The sequence below is a fragment of the Copadichromis virginalis genome, linkage group LG23, assembly GCF_057382275.1.
Source record: "Copadichromis virginalis isolate Kocher_CV1m ecotype Utaka linkage group LG23, C_Virginalis_male_GT1.1, whole genome shotgun sequence".
Lineage (NCBI taxonomy): Eukaryota > Metazoa > Chordata > Actinopteri > Cichliformes > Cichlidae > Copadichromis > Copadichromis virginalis.
In genome coordinates this window covers 4,381,209-4,399,461 of record NC_140639.1, presented here as the reverse complement: position 1 = coordinate 4,399,461, position 18,253 = coordinate 4,381,209, and the positions used below count along the sequence as shown (strand labels likewise).

Here is an 18,253-nt window from a genome sequence, read left to right as displayed (position 1 = left end):
CACTGTTACACCTGTCTCCCTCTCATTCACACACTGCTGACTTTTATTCCTTTTCTCTCCAGTGCATACCTGCACCTCTCCAGGCCATCTTCCACCTTCTTCCTATTCGCAAGCAAGAATGATCTCAGATGTAATCTCACCCCCAACTTAAACCCATATGTCCCTCCAGCTGCACCTCACCACTGTCTTACTGTCTTCATACATTTTTTTCTAATGCATGTTACAAAAAGGTTAAAGGTATAAAGTTTATGCTTTATTCTCCTGTTTTGAAGGCAGTCTTTGGGTTGCATAACATTGTTACAAATCCATAATAATAATAAAAAAACATTACACAACTTAATGCATAGTTAATACAAAGATCAGAACTTAAACGGCCCCCATACAGTCCGGGCCGAATTTAAAGAAATGCCATATTAACAGGACTTGTCTGTCAAGCTTTCCACACATTCATGATTTTGTACTGCCGATTTATTAGTGGGTAGAGGCTGAATCTCAGTCTCAGTAAGAATGAAAATTGTACATGTCACTGAACTTGTAGTTTGAGTCATTTACTTTACTGTGGGGCAAACTTTTGCTGGCAACAAGAGGTCGAGGGTTATCTAGTATTTCAGGACTGTCAGTCTCCTCTGGCACATTGGCACTCCTGGGTGATGTCGGGGAGCCACCGGTGAAAGACACACTGGCACTTTGTGCATGATGTGACCATGTGTTTGAGGCTGTACCAGTCAGGGACAAGTCTTCACCAAAGGAGGAGCATCCGGGAACGTTAAAAGAGTCGAGGCTGAAGGACGAGGAGGCAGAGCTGACGTGAGCTGCTCGGGGTTCGTGGAGATTGAGTTTGGAGACCAGTGGTTTGCCGACTGTTACTTGCTGCCTTTCTTGCACTTCCTCATCCATGTTGGAGTAGGTGTAATGAAGGCATATTGTGAATGTGAGCTCCCTCTATAAAGACAGTAAAAAGCACAATTTGTTTTGGGGTTCTTTTTAGCAGTTATGAAAAAGTATCGGCTTCAGTCTTCCTGATTTTTAAGTGAGCTGCAGCAGGCTTGGCATTGGAAACGACTGCTCTGAGGTCATAAATAGAAGAACTTATTGTAAAAATAGGGAAAAATGACAGACCTTGAGTCTCTGCAGGCTGCGGATGTGCGTGTAGAGACTGTGGGTTTCTGGTGAAGGAAGCTCCTCTTTTATCAATAATAAACAGCCAGCTTCCAGTAGAGACTCCTGATTGCTCTTCTTCAAATCAATGTCCACATCCTGCAAAAGTGATACGAAAACTCTGTAAAGCTCAGTGCATTTTCAATTAGATGCTTGTGCTTTAAGGAGCTGCAGCAGCAAATTTAGTCCTGGGTAAAATCTTGTCTGTTCTGTATTGAATCACAAGCTTTTTAAATCTAAGTGGAATAATGTGTCACACACCTCAGGGAAATCGGTAAGCTGAGCCGAGCAGGAGACTATTTCATCGGGTTTGTCAAGTATCCGAGTGTAGATGACCATGACGTTGGAGAATTCTGCAGCAAATCCAAGCTGAACCTTCACTCCACAGTCAAACTGGAGGTAACGGCTTTCAGGGAGAACTGTGAAATAAATAAATAAATAAATAAATACGAGTAGAAATGTGCCTTTTGAAATATTTCATCATTTCAGTTAATACTTTTTTTTACCATGTGCAATAGCCCACTGCAGGTTTCGAGCTGAAGAGGATGCAGAACACTGAGAAACCTGTATCCTGTCAGTGAGGGAGCGTCTTTCAGAGAGATTACTGCGGAGCTCCAGCGCCTGCCGCCCTCGTGTGATTACACAGCGACCCATGTCTGAGAAGAAAAAACAAGCTTTAATATTGGGAGCACAGATGTGACGTGTCTATTTTTCTGTTGCAGGACATTATTTTTGTTTAAAACACTTTAATAATAGGACTAATATGCATTTTAAAAAGGGTCATAGATGATCTTAGAGCTTTAAATAACTGGAAGAAATCAATTTAATAGTTTTTCTTGCAGGCTGTGTCACTAGATCTTAAATCTGTCATAAGACTAAACAGGCCATAAAATCAACAAATAATTGTAAAGATATTTAAAATAGAAATGATGCATTCGGTTTGCAGTTATAGTTTGCACCATTCAGTGTGGTTTACCCCAAAGGGTTCACAGTTTTTTCATGCTGCAGCATGTATAAGTGGGATATGACTGGACCTGCAACATCCTCCTTGTTAAACAGCATTTAGTGGTCTTTCAGGTTTCTCTTCATATCCACGTTGGCATATTGCTACACCTTGACTCAATCCATCTAAGTCTGGTAAATGTTGCCAATGAGTCAACATGCATGATAAGTACTTACATGAAAAATCAGTGAGTACCTCCCCACTGACCCCCTTGGAATCAGCTTTTCTTCCTCCAATAACTTTGATAAATTACAATGAAGCCATGAAAAAATTTACCTTCGTTCTATGAGCCATTTCCGGGTCACATGCATGTTAAAAACATAAAAGTGGCTTTAATAACGGTGCTCACAGTTCACACACATTACAAAGCTTCACCAAGGGTTCGAGCATCGTGCCAAAATCGAAAGGAATCAGTTTGTTGTTGATGCTCCCAAAGTAGGAGATGGATATGCAAATTTATCCCAGCATTTCAGTAAGTGTCAGGAATAATCATTTCTCACTCCTCACACGACTTTGCAGAATTCCTGCAAAATGAAGGATGTTGAACTGTTTTCACAGTTGAAATAACTTGAAAAGAAAAGCGAATGGACTGTAAGTTTTGTGAAGACGTTTCACGGCGCATCCAAGAGACATCTTCACTTCTAAAACCGTCGGAGGTGTTTAAACCCTGTTGGGGTTATCCCTTAAAAGGGTCGTTGACCCACTATTAATCGCGCTTTATCACATTAGCCAAGACATGTCTCAGTGACACCTTGCCTCATCCTATCATGTGACCCATTATAGTAAACTGACGCAATATTTTGGGGGAGCTTGCAAAGGATCTCAAGACTGCACTGTAGGTGGCCAACAGCTGGTGTCAGTACCCAGCCACTCTGTTCAATGATTGTTATTCACAGTGGACACAAATGGCCCCTTTTACTCCTCTTTCAAATCTTCTGTCTTTGAGTTCCAAAATGTGAACATTGGCATCCTCGAAAGAGTGACCTTTATCCTTTAGGTGCAGGTGTGCAGCTTAGTCTTGTCCTAAGGACTTAAGAAAATCTGCAGGAGCAGTGCGGCACTGCCAGAGCAGTCTACTCTGAACGTGAAGCCAAACTGAAATTAGATATGTTTTTAAAATTTTTTTAGTTGAGGAATATTGCGATTATATCGTACAGATTGTTGAGTGCTCTACCTTCAGCCACTCTGTCGAGCATAACGGTGACCTTCTCGTCTTCACAAACTCGCTTTTTGAGGAAGTTTATGAAGATGCCATTTGACACGTCTTCCCTCTTCACCTCATACGCTTCAGCGTCTACGCATCTAAAAGACAGCAACTTTCACATGAGTTTGACCTTGTAGCCTGAAGTAGAAATACACAATAAGTGCTAGAAAACAACACCCGATACTAAAGAAATTCAAAACTGAACCGCATTTAGGACTGGGAGCTTACGTGGCATAACCAAACACTATATTTGCTGTGACCTTCAGCAGTCCAGGCTGCACGATGACATCATCGTGTGGGTTTCTGAAAAAGAAAACGGACAAACAGATTCAGAGGGTCTGCGCTGATTATAATTTCATTAAATAAAAACAAAACAAAACATACCTTTTGCGACACATGTCCAGCAGGAATACATTAAGACCAGTCTTTTTCTCCTGCATCTTTGTGAGTATATTCTGTACACACAAGCAGTGCTCTGATGTGTAGGAGACCGGAGCGTCAATGGGAACCATGAAGCTGTTTCCATAGTTCTCATAGCCATGACCAGCAAAATATAGCAAACCTTCAGAAGTAAAGAAAAACAGATGCAATTATTTATCCTAGTTGTATTCTTTTTTTAAAATTAAAAGTAGATTTTACAAACACAGTGCTGCATTTATTTTATCAGTAAAGCGCAGCGCAGTCGCTCAAATTGGACAGACGTATGCAGCAGACGTACCGTAGACTCCTTTGTCAAGCAGCAGCAGGAACTCAGTAACAGCGCTGTGCATCTCCTGCCAGTTGAGATCGAGCAAAGAAACCACCTTGAAGTCCAACTGTCGAAGAAGGTTGGTCAACTTGTGGACGTCAGAAATGGGAGCACACAGCTGCGTGTGGTAAATGTAGTTCATGTTACCAATCAGAAGAGCGACTTTGTCTGTGGCTGTGGACAGGAAGAGAATGAGCAGTGAAATCCACCACAAATCGACAAAAGTAAGACTCGGTATTTGTCTGTTTGCTTGCGTAAATTCACCATAAACGTCCTTGGCAGATGGGGGCGAACTGGCTAGCGGATGTGTTCCTGGTAGGTAGGTTTTGTGGACTTCCTGTGACTCTGAGAACACCAAAAGAAAAAAACATGCTGTGTTATCTGATAACTAACAGTTTGTTTAACATCTCGTTTTCACTTCTGTAAAGCCTGGTAACCAGACTTACTGTGTACTTCACATTAACCCAATTAACCACAGCTATCAGTAGCTGTTTTTTAGGTTACACATGCACACTATCTATAAATACCACTTTTTAATTACCTGTTATATTTAAAAAGAGGAATCAAAGTCAGACAGGACATAGGAATTACAATACTGCGGTAGTTCCTCTAAATATTCTACCAGAAATTAAAGAGTACCTAGACCGCGGTCAACCTCTACCCAGGAGGCGTCAGTGACAGAACTGGGGCCTGCATGAAAGGGGAAAACAAGAACAGTTACCACAGCACGGTACTGCGATTTTGTAACTATACAAATGTGAAGTGTCAGACTTATTGTAATGTGCTTTTACTTATTTACTTCATGCAAATATATAAACATTTTAACATTAAGAGCTTACTAAATTTTCTCATTTATGTTTACATTCCTAATTTAGAAAATACAAACAATGGCTCACCGATGGTGACTGTTGCCGTGCTGCTCCACACCTCATGATACAAATTGAACACCTTGCAGGTGTACTCTCCTCTGTGTGCTGTGGTCACACATGGGATCTGCACAGATACAAAACATACGCCACATAGAGCATTAAGCTGACATCAAGCTACAACCTGCAGAGACGGAAAATGAATGTGGAAGTGCTATAAACTTGTAACTCCTAAGTGAGTATGGGCACAAAAGTGATTCCCGGTACATGGAGTGATTTGGATCCTTACTGATAGTCACATCCCTCATGGGAGACCAAAAAGCCATCACGTGACAGCCAAAATGTAAATATTTAGGTTTTAAAATGCAGAACCCAGAAACCAATAGATGCTCACGTGCCTATCTCCATCTTTTATATACAGTCTATAACCGATATAACAATCAGCTGCATTTTAATGTCAAAGTTTTAAAAAAAATTAAAGGTGTTGCAGACATGTGACATTTTGTTACAAATGTTAAATGGACTGATTCTTATATTTATACTTTACTTGAGTAGAAGACGTCTTTTTGCTTTCTATCCAACACTCACCGAGGAATGCATCTCAGGGTTCAGTATCTTACCCAAAGAAACTATGGCATGCAGACTGGAGCAGACAGAGATTGAACTAGCAACGTTCCGATTAGTAGATAAACTAGAATACTTGCTCTATCTCCTGAGCCACCCAATTTAGGATCAAGTGAACGAGGTTCCAGTCACAGAGGTCACGCAGTCGCCACCCATCCAGTAAGCGCTGGTGGAGGTTGATATCAGTTGCTCGGGAAATTATTACTAAAGCCCAGGTCACACAGACCAGTCAGTGAACTCCCAGGAACCGCTTGCCACTAGGGAAAAATGTATTTTCCTTATCTGGTTGATAAAAATTGCTTGGATGGACATGACAGATGTGTCTACAAGCATTGCGCAGTTAATCTGTGATGTTGAGTCATAACTTCTGCTTTTAGGTGAATACGATATTCTCTCTGCAACAAATTTCATTCCCCACACAGCTCCAGGACCCATCGCCACATAGTTGTTTTCCATCCCAACTATATCCACATGCACAAAAATACCCGTCTTTCCATCGCAAATGGTGAATATATCATATCCAGTGCGCATGACGTCACATGTAAATCCACCGTGCTCTTTAAGTGAATATAATTCAGTAGTTTTCATATCCAGTAGAGAAGCAGCTCTGTGCAGCATAGCTGTGCTGCTTACTTACCCTGAGTGAGCTCGTCTTTTGTTGTGGCATGGGCACTTTGTTGTGGTACCACTCATACTGTGCAGGTGGGTTTCCCTCTGCAGTGCACTCCAGGACTAGAGTGTCCCCCTCAGAGGCTGCCTGGGACTGCGGGCGCTGGATGATATGCAACCCGCTCACTGAACCTGGAAACAGACTGCTGCTGCAGCCTGAGAAAATTCACCAAAACATTACATGACATGCTGAAAGATAAATGAAAACAACGTCAGAGAAGCAGAAGGAAGAAGAACCTGCAGAGATGATCAAACGAACTTGAGCCCACTTGGAGAAAACAAATTTCTCTCCATGGCTTATCCTGCAGATATAGTGACCCTGGTGGGTGGGGCTTAAAGGGCAAAGAACCAGTTCTGAGGAATTTCCTGATTCCCCCAAAATCTATAAGACAAAAGAAAAAAAAATCAATATGCATAAGAGTTCATAGCTGAAACTGTATTAAGATATTAAGATGGCAAGCTATCTCATTGGCTCTGCGGGTTTATGCAGGAATCTTTTCCCTTCTTTTTATAGTCCATTAATCACAAAAATTTCAGTGACCTCCTGTTTGCCTTTGAACCACTGGTAGCCGAGTCCGGGGGGACCAGAGGCCCTGCAGGTCAATACCACATTGCTCCCAGGTGCGGCTTCCTGGGACTGCGGCTGCACTGTGATCTGAATCTGCTCTGCCACTACCACACAAACACACAACATGAGCAAATCATCAGATTTATGACACGTGCAAAACGACCAATACTGCTGTGCATATGTGAGTAAATCAGACTCATTGTAAATCAGTGGGCTCGTGCTTGCTGTTTACAATCTGCATACTACCTGCATACGGACACACCCCCATTTCTTTATATAGGGGAAACAGTTTACCTGAAGATGAAGTGGAAAGAGTTGTGATGTTGTAAGAGAGAAGCATACATCGCCGAGGCAAAAAAGAAGGAAAAAATGCGACTGGGGAAACTTAAATAATGGTGTCTGAAGTCTGAGGAGGTAGCCAGAAAAGGGGCAGCTTTCCAAAGAGGTTACACAGGCGTGATTACTCCAATTACTGGCTGAAATAACGAGGGCGCCGAATTACTTTTCCCTTGAGATGCTCACTAAAAGTTAAACTTGATATGAGAAGACTAACAGGGTATAAGAAAAATAAGAAAATGGGTAGAGGGAAAGGAGCATGTGATCTGTCAGCCGCAGATGATAAACTTACTTTATGAAACTGGACTGTAAGTGACGAATCCAGTATAGCCAGAAGTCATGTTTAATTAAAGATAGGATGAGATAAGAGATACTGGAATGTATCTTTTACATTTAAATGTGTTTAAATGTAAAGGTTAAAGCCTATACTTTACCATTAAGCATTCTGTTTTCTTTACAAGTCATTTTATTTTTAAATGTTGATGTATTTTGGGGAATTTTGTGGCTTATGGGGTTCTGGAAAACTGTCTGTAATTATCAGGGTTGGGGTTAGCCTTATTATTCGTAATAGTAGTATTTCAGTATTCATTTACGCACAGATTTGTGTGTATGCCCTGTTAGTAAATGAGGGTCAGTGGGTTTACTGTAGTCAAATGGCCTCCACAGTCACATGATTGAGATGACAGTTACAGTCATTAGAATTAAGGTAGTTCTGAAGGCAAAACTAGTGAGGTGTACCTAATAAAGCGGCTTGTGAATGTGTGTTTTACAGTTACGTGGTCTAAACAGGACTGTGTCTTCCTCCTGTTTATAAGGAAACAGTAGGCAACAGTAGCAGTAAGAAACAGACTTTGCATATATAACAGCCCAGTGACTTCTCCTTTACCTGCAGTGGTGAGGAACTGCACAGCTTCCTGGTGCTCCATCTTCCTCAGGCAGTGGAGCAGGAAGTCCAGGGAGCAGGAACGCTCAGCCAGTAATGTCAGCATGGTGCGTGCCGGGCTGCCTGCAGCAGTCAGCACCTGGAGAGAACAGCTGGTCAGCTCCCGCTCACTGCAGGAGACAGGGCAGTGTGTGATGTTAGCAGATGGTGGCATAGTCAGTCTTGAGGGGGATCCATAACCCCCCATAACCACACACCATACAGTAGAGACACGGCTTAAGTTTTAGAAACTGTGAATAAAGCGTAAAGCTACCACCTTCACGTGATGCCTTCAAGGTCTCACCTGCAGCGGAATTTCGGCTGCTCGGACACCGCGTTAGCTAGCTGCCTCCATCCACAGGTGGAGTTGTCCAACATCTTTGCCAGCTTAATTAGGATTTCGTCGCTGAGAGTACCGATGCTCCTTTTCCACTCCTCCATCTTCGTAATTCTTCACTACTAACAAAGCAGGACATCGAATTTAAACTTTAGGAGCTAAAATCGCCGAGTGACTGCGCAGTCGCGGTTTCTCTAACGCTTCTACCTCGAGGTGTGACTGACAGCGGTGATCTACAACATTGCTTTGATTGTTGAATGAATGCACTACTTATTCGCCTACGGAGCCGAAACGCCACTAACCTACGGGTTGTAAACACAGCCTCGGGTTTTCCCGTTTCTTACTTTATGAAAATCCGCCTATAACTGCACACGCCCGCGGATCATAGCACCGCCGGGAAGCAGGATGAAGACTTAACAACGAAACCCCCCGAAATTGAACTGAGTTGAACTCATACCAAACTATCAAGACGTCCATTAATAGCTGCGCCAAGTGCCGCTTCCGCTATTTTGCGCTACTAAAACCTTAGTTTTTGGGGGGATTTTAAGCCGTTAAATGAGCGCTCGACTTACCAGATTTACAACAAACCGGTGTTCAAATCTCAGATACATAGAAAGAGGAACAGAGTTACTTTTACATTAACGAGATAGATGATGCATCGTGATACAATCACTCTTCCAATCTTGCATGATTTGTTCCCCAGATGAGTCGCTTCTCATTTCGGTTCCTCGTTTCTGCAACCCCTGCTGCGCGCAGTCATTTGCATGAAGCGTTTTTATGGCAACACCACCACTGTAGCTAGTATTTAAAGATCAGCGCAATAACTATTACAAACTGCGACCCAGAGCTTTTCCTGTGACTTGGGGTTGGGCTGAAAAGCACATTCACAAACAGGCAAAGTGATTTGCAAAAAGAAAACAAAACACCATAAACACATGTTCAAATGATTTAATCCAAGTTAAACACAATGAAATCCTTTTTTTCTACTTTTTGCCACAAAGTAACTACTCCAGAGCGTTCTAGTATACAACAGAAATGTTGAAAATTGTTACTACGACTTCATGAAAACTGGTCAAATTTGATTTAATGAAGAGTTTGTCTGAAGTGAGACAATAACTTCATTAGGTTCATATGATGTTCAGTTTTTGCCTTCTTGAAGGACTCCTTTGCAGTTCACGCTGTTATATCACCACCTTTGTTTAACACAAGAGAACGTTTGCATCAAACAGAACCAGCGATGAAGAGACAAAAGTCTCTCAGCTGTCAGGTGGGATAGACTGATCCAGAAGTCCGTTTCTGTCATGGTAATTCAGTCCAGGGTGTAAAACACTGCTGTTGCCCTCAGTAAGTCCAGTGAAACCCTACAACTTCTTCCCTTTATGTAGTCTGTTGAAACGCCAAATGTTTTCCTTCCTCAGACGTTTCCAATACTCCCAAGAGTCCGACTCGAGCTCGTTCAGCTTTTTGGCTGCTCCCAGGTTTAACTGGAACAACCTGAGTGAAAGAAAAGAAAAGAAAGAAAGAAGTGAAATATAACAACTACAACAACAACTCACAAAGAAGTTCCCCGATTACTTAAGCAGTGAGTCGATATGTCTATGATACAATATCAACTAATATAAAAACCAAAAGCACTCATATTTTGGAAACGGCCAGCATTCATAATCACTGCAGGTAGAAAGGCTGTGGATGCCTTTGAGTTTAAAAATAGATGTAAAAGTTAATTCAATATAAAGAAAATTACCTACAAATGGCACAGATTTCACACAACTGCCAGCTTCTCCTAACAAGTTCTGGCCGATTGCAGACTTTTTGCTGTAAAACGAAACATCCACCAAGCTCAAATTTTTAAAAACACTGCACACATTTTATGTTTTGCCCTTGATCTCGCTAAGCTCTCCTTTTTTCCTCCTCTTCTCTTTTCCTTTATTCTCTAGCTGGTCACAGTTAGATGGCTGCCTCTCCTCAAACCTGGCTCTACTGGTTTCGTCCTGTTTAAAGGGAGTTCTTCCTTCCTGCTCTCGCCAAGTGCTGCTCATACGGTATCGTCTGATTGTTGAGGTTTCCTCTGTAATAAAGACCTTGAAAGGCCTTTATCTTTTAGTTTAAAGCAGCTTGAGGTGACTTATGAGTAGAAATGCATTTTATATTATGTATATTAAAAATACAGGCTTATTTTCTCTAGATTTCTTTAAACAGTCTTCAAGAATAGTTCTCCGGGCTTCTTAAAGGACATTCAAAGTTCTTCTTTGGATCTTGGCTGGCTTTTGTTGCATTCTCTGTCAAGATGATCCCACACTGTTTTAATAATGTTGAGTTATGGGCTCTAGGGAGGACAATCCATGACTGCATTTTTCAATCCAGATATGCTTTTATTGCATTGCATGCAATAAAAGGTCTCATCTGTTAGCTAGCTGCTAACCCATAGTTTACAAATGGTTGTGAACACTCACTGAACCTGGAACCACTTGTCGAGTGTCTTCATATACTTTCATGGACACAGTGCACAGCGTGTTGAAATATGCTATAGATGTTCAGCTGGTCCAGCTAGTTTAGCTAATAGCTCTTTTGGAATCCCAATGTTGGTCCAAAAATACTATTTTATGCATCTCAGCGTATTATCTTTGGCATTTTTTGTAGATTCAGCTAAAGACATGGGAACAAATGCAGCATATAATAGTGAATCCCTTGCCTAAGCTGCTTTTTGTCATGCTTGAATGGTTCATGAGTCTCTGTTAAGTGGCTTAACAAAAAAAAATGGGGGAGGGGGGACAGCCAATGTCCAAAGAAAAACTTAGAAAAAGTTCCCTGGAGAAAAAACGAAATACAATAAAGACATATAGTCATAGTCCCAACTCTGTGCTTCACTATTAAGAATAAATGTACTGTGGTATAACTGCTGAACAGATGTATTCTTATCACAGTCTGTGAGCTGCAAGAGGAACTCATATTTTACTTGATAAAGCAATGCAAGTCTTTTATTGAGAGGTACTGGTGTAAGTAGTTCCCCATTCACTGCCATCATTTTCAGAGGATCGCACCGTGGCTCTGATTAGTGGCACGATGTCTCATTCTGTACCTCTCGATCACTGCTGCAGCTGTGTTTCTGCTTTTAATTTAATCACTGATCTTCCACTTTGTGTTTCAATATTTATAAAGATCTGGTGTTCACAGTCATTTCAGGAGCAGGTTTATACATTTGGACTAAATGGAAATCGCACCTGCAGACAGATTTGTTTCAGGAATCACAAGTTTCCTAAGTTTTATATCAGTTTTGGAATTTTTTTGAAAACCAGTAAACTTCTGAAAAATGCCTATTAATTAATTTAAGCTAAGGAGGCACAACCAGCTTCTGGAGCCAGATGTGGACTTACTTTTCCCAGAACATCACACCATTTATTTGTTCAGTAAATGGGTGAAACTTCCACTGGATGTGTGTACAATGATGACACAACGAGGGAAAACATTAAATAAAACATTAACATAACGTGCACTCTCACCATTCAGGGTACTCCTCAGGAGGCTTCAGCTTGGGGTCTTCCCCTTGTTTGAAGATGTTGACCCCTACTGCATGAGATGTGAGTCTGACAGGGTCTTTACACACCTCTGGACCTTTCAGTTCCTCTTTCATCATGCCTTTACCCTTTCCCTTGGCCGCTAAAAAATGGAGGAAGAGATTTGTGACTCAAATTAGACTCATGTGGAATGAAAAAAAAAATCCACACAACATTTTAAATTTAATGCGATCTAAATGACACATGCATCGACATCTCCCCTTTTTGTTTTTATATAATCGCACACAGTAAAGTAAACAAGCTTGGCACACAGATGTCCTCTTTACTCACCAACTTTCTTAGCATATCCACATGTCTGTCCTCTGTTTAATATGCTCACCCTGCACAGAAACGACGTGTTGTTTCCGGTGAGGCACCGCGCTACCGGTGCTATCCGTAATAAACTGTACCGTAACATTTTTACTTTATTTTAAAAACGAACTCCACCATGCTACAATTTGACATTCAGTTTTGCCTCAACTTCCGCTTTCTGCCTCGTATTTGCCTCGTTAGAAGTAGAGTACAGCACCCCCCGTGGCTGGGAAGAAACACCGCAGGACATTTTCATGCATACTTGGGTCGCTTCCTTTCACCTCCCAATAGGTGGCAGCACTGATCCTGATCCGTCTCTGTCAGAGCAGAAAGCAGAAGAAGACGACGACAAACAGCTTCTCGAACATGTCTGAGTACGCTACAGTCCAGAAAAGTGCCCTGAAATTAAAGGGTGTGGGAGATATTTCTGCTGGGAAAAAGTAAGTCTTAGTAGTATCAGCGCTTAGAAGAAAATGTACGAAAAAGACATCTCTGTCAAGTCGATGAAATACTTCAAATTATGTGGTTGTGTTCGTACCAGGCTATGGTTAGCCCTTTTGCTAGTAGGAAAACAAACCTCTTTGTTCACTGAACGTGTGTGGATATGAGTAATATTACGTAATATTTGAAGAGGCCAACAAATATGAAAATAACATTTAAACGCATGCTTCGTGGCCTCAGAGCTGTTGATAGTAGAATTATGGACTGTAACAGAAGGGGTAGCTAGCTAGCTAGCTTGGCAAAAACAAAACGACCGACTAATATATACTTTCTTTTGCACGACACTGGATACACATCCCTTTTAAATGTTAAAATCTAAAATACACAAAACCAACTGACTAGTTAGTTGTTCAGAAAACAGGAGACACAAGGTTTTGAACGCTAAAGACAGATGTGTGTTACGTAATACATGATTACTGCTGTAGTTGTGGGACTTTGCAGGCCTTAAGTGCTTACAGGATCTTTGTGTATTCAAATGAAACCTGTTTTTAGTGGTATTTGACTAACATACTCAAAAAAACCCCAACTTGAATGGTATGTGCAGTACTGTGCAAGTCTTGTGGCACCTCTCATTTCTTTGTGTTTTTATTTTTTGCTGTAATTGTTTTTTTAGTTGTGTTGATAAAATAGTTGGCCAGGTGGTATGAAGGCATTTCAAAGGTTTTTATCTCACCTTAAAAATAAGGCAAATAGAAAAGAAGAAGTTGGAGGCCTAAAAGAAAATTCATCTACAGTGGATGAATAGTATTTGAAAGTGTTGTCCTTAAGAACATCCCAAAAAGACCTGATACAGAACCTGAGAGATGGCCCTTCAGTGGATCCATCTACTGTTTGCTGAAGCTTCATCAGAATTGTACTCAGTGAAAGGGTGGCTGTCAAGTAACCAGTCTCGAAGAAGGGAAATGAGGGGGAAAAGTATATCAAATTACTCAAGAAGTGGAACAAAATCAGTGGCACCAGGTCTTATGGAGTGAAATGTGAAATTTTTGGTACAAATTGTTGTTAACATGTGTGGAAGAATTCAGGAGAGAAGTTAAAAATGGTTGTTTTGTTTTTTTTTATCCCAAACACAGTTAAACATTAGTAGTCACCATTGGTGCACTCGATTAAAAAAAATTGCTGCAGCTATTTCCAATTTTTCTGGCAAAACATTTTTTGAAAAAGAGGAGTGGCTCAAGACCTTTGCACAGTACTGTCCTGCATGTACATTTTCTTGCACAAAATTGGTAATAAATTATGAGGAATAATAATGGTGTTTCTCTTATTTTTAGGAAGAAAAAGAAGAACAAGGAGAGCAAGCATCGCATGGAGCAGGTCGTTACCAGCCAAAGCGATGAGGAGGTGAAAACCAAGAAAGTATATCTTGACAAAAGGACACCGGCACAGATTGCTTTTGACAAGATGCAAGAGAAACGGGTGAGTTCTTTTTCTCCAGCGTTCAAGGGATTGAATTGTGAGGGGAAACAAAGCTAACATAAGTATTAATAGATTGTAGAAGTTTCTGTTTAGGAGAAGTGAATTATTTGTAAGGTTGGGTTCAAATTTGGCCCTTTTCAGGACTGAAAAACAAACTTGAGCTGCTTGAAAACTGCAGCCAAATCTATTATTCTCTGAAGTAAATTATCTAAACTCAGAATCTCTTTTGTTGTTTAGGGCAATATTTCCTAAAGCCATCTTTATTGTCAGTATCATGAATTATAGCAGGGTTTCAATAACAAATCTGCACCAGGTCTGCCAGTGGAAAAACATCAATTGCTAATGATGTTTCACTAAGGTATTGATAATATTACCTCTAAGAGAGAGCCAACAAGCTTAGCACTGTACAATAATTCCAAACTAGTGTAGTTTTGAAATACACATTTGCCTAATAAGCAAATTCCCAGTTCATTTCTGAAAAGAGACCCAAATCCCTTTGGGAATGGCATCCAGTGTGAAAATCTGCCAAATCAACTTTGGTGCTACCTGCTGCGGTGACCACTTGTGAACAAAGAAGCATCCAAACCTTGACTTGTTATGTAATCTGAAATAAATTCTTACTGTGTGTGTGTCAGTCAATCTTACTCCCACTAAATCCAGTAGTCTGTGTTAAGTGTTTTGGGGTTTTTTTTCTCCCCTCTGGCAGAGATTTAAAGATTGTGAATGTGTAAAATGAAAGTTCTAATGTAAATTGTTTGGCATTACATTTCTCTCCATTTCTTTTTAACAGCAAATGGAGCGGATTTTGAACAAGGCATCAAAGACCCACAAACACAGAGTCGAGGTAAGAGCTTCCTTAACTCGGACTTTCAGAGACATAGATTTAAGACAACATTTACATAAAACTTAATATCAAAATTGCATATTTCTTAATAGAAACAGTTTGTGACATTATGTTCTTGTTTATCAGGATTTTAACCGTCACCTGGACAACCTGACAGAGCATTATGACATCCCCAAAGTCAGCTGGACCAAATAAAACCGGCGCAAATGTTCACTCTTGTTTCATCACTTGTACAAAATGTTTCTGCACCACGTTTTTTGAAATGTATATTTGTTGTTTACAATTAAAATTCATTTGATTTCAACTTCATACTGTTGTAATCCCTGGTGTTTATACAGCAGATGTTTAACCAATCATGCTAATGTGCGTGCATGTAAGCAAGGAAAAAAATTGAAATAAGACTGAATTTATTTTAATAAATGCATTTCATTTAACGGACACATGGCATAAATGGCACACATCGTGTAAACCAAAACACACGAGGTACAATGTTATGTAGTGTTTTGAAGCAACCACAATGGCACTCCGAGCTGCAATGGTATCGACTACAAGCTGAGGAGGAGTTAAAAGTATTCTGACTCTGGAAGAAAAAAAGAAAAGACTTTACATGTTTACATGTACAAAATTAAGTCATATTGATGACGACGCTTTACTGCTGCTACTTCTTAAAACATTCCCTGTTAAGACACAAAGATAAAAGGTGTGTAGAGCTGCATCAGCTGTTTCATCCATACCAAAGGACCATGACACAGTGCACTTTGAACTCTACCAGTATGCCAGATATTACGCAAGTTGCGTCATACAACAGTATGCCAGATTTTTTTGTTGAGAGATGAAAAGTTCAGGATCCAAAAAAAAATGCTTACTCAGTTCCACATCTGATTTACTTAAATACTCTTTTCTTTTGTGTAAAAGTTTTGTTTTTTTTCCTTTTCCTTGGGTTGTCAGTTTACTTTGGTCCCAGCATGTCACTTGGCTTCACCCACTGGTCGAACTGCTCTTCGGTCAGATAGCCCAGCTCCACGGCCACAGCCTTCAGGGTCGAGCCTTTCTTGTGAGCCGTTTTAGCGATGGTGGCCGCCTTGTCGTACCCGATGTGTGGGTTAAGCGCTGTGACCAGCATGAGGGACTCATTCATGAGCTTGTTGATCCTCTCCGTGTTGGCCTGGATGCCCACCACGCAGTTGTTGGTGAAGGAGACGGAGGCGTCGCCGAGCAGCTGTGCGGAGTTCAGCACATTCTTCACCATCATCGGCTTGAAGACGTTGAGTTCAAAGTGTCCGTTGCTGCCTCCGACGGTGACGGCCACGTGGTTCCCCATCACCTGGGCTGCCACCATGGTCATGGCCTCACACTGGGTTGGGTTCACCTTGCCCGGCATGATGCTGCTTCCTGGCTCATTCTCTGGTAGGATGAGCTCTCCAAGGCCTGAGCGAGGTCCTGACCCCAAGAAGCGGACGTCATTGGCGATCTTCATCATGCTGACGGCCACAGTGTTGAGAGCCCCGCTCAGCTCTACCAGGGCGTCGTGAGCTGCCAGGGCTTCAAATTTGTTGGGAGCGGTTACAAACGGCAGGCCTGTGAGAGAAGCAACGGTGGAGGCTACCTTCTCAGCAAACCCAATGCGGGTGTTAAGTCCCGTTCCTACAGCCGTGCCTCCAGCTGCCAGCTCATACACCCTGGGCATGGCTGCCTTCACCCTCTCAATGCTGTATTTCACCTGCTGGACGTAACCGCTGAACTCCTGGCCCAGCGAGAGCGGCACAGCGTCCTGAGTGTGTGTGCGCCCAATTTTGATGATGTCTTTGAACTCTTCAGCCTTTGAAGCAAGTGCGTCGTGCAGAGTCTGCAGGCCGGGCAGCAGGACCTGGTGGACCTCAGTGGCTACTGCAATGTGCATGGCTGTGGGGAAGGTGTCATTGGAGCTCTGACTCTTGTTGACATGGTCATTGGGGTGAACTGGATCCTTGGAGCCCAGTTTCCCTCCCAGGATCTCAATAGCCCTGTTGCTGATCACCTCATTGACATTCATGTTAGTCTGAGTTCCAGAGCCAGTCTGCCATACCACCAGAGGGAAATGATCATCGAGCTTACCGGCTGAAACCTCATCTGCAGCCTGGACGATTGCCTCAGCTATTTTTGGATCCAGGCCGTACTCCTTGTTCACCTGAGCAGCTGCTTTCTTCAGGACACCAAAGGCCTTGATCACTTGGATGGGCATTCTCTCACTTGGTCCCCCTATCTTGAAGTTCATGGTCGATCTGACAGTTTGGGCCCCGTAGTATTTGTCGGCCGGAACCTTGAGCTCCCCAAACGTGTCCCGTTCAATCCTGTAGTCCGAGCTGGCCATTCTGGACGTGCAGATGTGGAGTTTAGAGGTAGCGCTGAGCCTCTGCAGAGTCAGGAAGTTGCAGTTAAACTGCTGAACGCGTCCTAAAGACCGAAACATGGCTTCTCACTAGAGGTGATTTCGGGGGGAGGTCAACGTTGCTTTCCACATTGTGATATGTCATTGGGTGATCAGGAAACTGATCGGCGGTCAGCCAATCGCGAGGCAAGAAAGGCGGGATTTCCGCTGTGGCTGTCGTATCACGAGAAAACGAAGAGACAGCTTCATCCGGATTAATGAAGCTTTCCAAACATCCCACAACTCTATTTCCGGTGCGACAGGGAAGTCTGTTTGACTTAAAAGAATAAAAGTCGAGAATTTAAATAATTCAGTCATTTAAAATTGAGCGTTTAATCAAACCTGAAGACGACTTTTAAATACATTTTGTTGTGAAATAAGTGATATTGGGTATGTGTGAAGCTTGTTGGGATTGATGTGCTTATATTTTTACTTTTAAGAATGTCTGTCTTACTTCGCGTTTCTGTGTTTTACTATTTGAAAAGCATAAATTATAAAGACTCTTTATTGTCATTATACAAGCATAACGAAAATGCAGCCACACCACCCTTACATGGTGCACAAAATTTCAGTAACAGCCAAATATACTGACATGTATACGCATACACATATCCACAGGTTTAAATAGTGATGCAGTGTTTAGTACTATAATCTCACAGCAGAAAGTTCCCAAGTTCAAATCATTTCACACATCCGGGGCTTTCCTGTGTTGAGTTTGCATGTTCTATCCTGGTACACTGGCTTTGCTCGACAGTCCAAAGAGGTGCATCTAAACTGAACACTG

At 41.8% G+C, this 18,253-nt stretch overlaps 4 protein-coding genes across 4 annotated transcripts; 1 reads left to right on the top strand and 3 right to left on the bottom strand.

The window, feature by feature from the left end:
- Positions 1–240: 240 nt before the first annotated feature.
- Positions 241–9,209, bottom strand: malt2 (MALT paracaspase 2). Its single transcript, XM_085447504.1, has 17 exons — positions 9,008–9,209; positions 8,403–8,557; positions 8,063–8,229; positions 6,814–6,944; positions 6,510–6,654; positions 6,241–6,428; positions 5,010–5,106; positions 4,753–4,803; positions 4,378–4,458; positions 4,084–4,287; positions 3,750–3,927; positions 3,594–3,668; positions 3,336–3,463; positions 1,665–1,814; positions 1,420–1,577; positions 1,120–1,257; positions 241–942 (listed from the first exon to the last, which is right to left on the bottom strand). The coding sequence occupies exons 2-17, from the start codon at positions 8,537–8,539 to the stop codon at positions 499–501; spliced, it is 2,472 nt and encodes an 823-aa protein (XP_085303630.1). The 5' UTR covers positions 8,540–8,557; positions 9,008–9,209; the 3' UTR covers positions 241–498.
- A 159-nt stretch (positions 9,210–9,368) lies between these two features.
- mrpl54 (mitochondrial ribosomal protein L54) lies at positions 9,369–12,510 on the bottom strand. The gene is made up of 3 exons (XM_085447424.1): positions 12,281–12,510; positions 11,936–12,092; positions 9,369–9,929 (listed from the first exon to the last, which is right to left on the bottom strand). The coding sequence occupies exons 1-3, from the start codon at positions 12,405–12,407 to the stop codon at positions 9,797–9,799; spliced, it is 417 nt and encodes a 138-aa protein (XP_085303550.1). The 5' UTR covers positions 12,408–12,510; the 3' UTR covers positions 9,369–9,796.
- Positions 12,511–12,608: 98 nt separating this feature from the next.
- On the top strand, positions 12,609–15,371 carry fam32a (family with sequence similarity 32 member A). The gene is made up of 4 exons (XM_085447426.1): positions 12,609–12,741; positions 14,074–14,218; positions 15,009–15,062; positions 15,189–15,371. Exons 1-4 carry the CDS (start codon positions 12,668–12,670, stop codon positions 15,255–15,257), a joined length of 342 nt encoding a protein of 113 aa, XP_085303552.1. The 5' UTR covers positions 12,609–12,667; the 3' UTR covers positions 15,258–15,371.
- An 81-nt stretch (positions 15,372–15,452) lies between these two features.
- fh (fumarate hydratase) lies at positions 15,453–17,606 on the bottom strand. The gene has a single exon (XM_085447423.1). It carries the CDS (start codon positions 17,509–17,511, stop codon positions 16,012–16,014), a length of 1,500 nt encoding a protein of 499 aa, XP_085303549.1. The 5' UTR covers positions 17,512–17,606; the 3' UTR covers positions 15,453–16,011.
- Between the last annotated feature and the right edge of the window lie 647 nt (positions 17,607–18,253).

Coding starts and splice junctions, on each gene's coding strand:
- mrpl54 (XM_085447424.1), bottom strand. CDS start 12,407: ATGTTACGGTACAGTTTATTACGGATAGCACCGGTAGCGCGGTGCCTC. Junction 12,093..12,280: donor TGGATATGCTAAGAAAGTTG/GTGAGTAAAGAG, acceptor TCCATTTTTTAG/CGGCCAAGGGAAAGGGTAAA. Junction 9,930..11,935: donor CCTGAGGAGTACCCTGAATG/GTGAGAGTGCAC, acceptor TCTTTCACTCAG/GTTGTTCCAGTTAAACCTGG.
- malt2 (XM_085447504.1), bottom strand. CDS start 8,539: ATGGAGGAGTGGAAAAGGAGCATCGGTACTCTCAGCGACGAAATCCTA. Junction 8,230..8,402: donor CAGCCGAAATTCCGCTGCAG/GTGAGACCTTGA, acceptor TGTCTCCTGCAG/TGAGCGGGAGCTGACCAGCT. Junction 943..1,119: donor GCAGCCTGCAGAGACTCAAG/GTCTGTCATTTT, acceptor CTGTCTTTATAG/AGGGAGCTCACATTCACAAT.
- fh (XM_085447423.1), bottom strand. CDS start 17,511: ATGTTTCGGTCTTTAGGACGCGTTCAGCAGTTTAACTGCAACTTCCTG.
- fam32a (XM_085447426.1), top strand. CDS start 12,668: ATGTCTGAGTACGCTACAGTCCAGAAAAGTGCCCTGAAATTAAAGGGT. Junction 12,742..14,073: donor GATATTTCTGCTGGGAAAAA/GTAAGTCTTAGT, acceptor TCTTATTTTTAG/GAAGAAAAAGAAGAACAAGG. Junction 14,219..15,008: donor ACAAGATGCAAGAGAAACGG/GTGAGTTCTTTT, acceptor TCTTTTTAACAG/CAAATGGAGCGGATTTTGAA.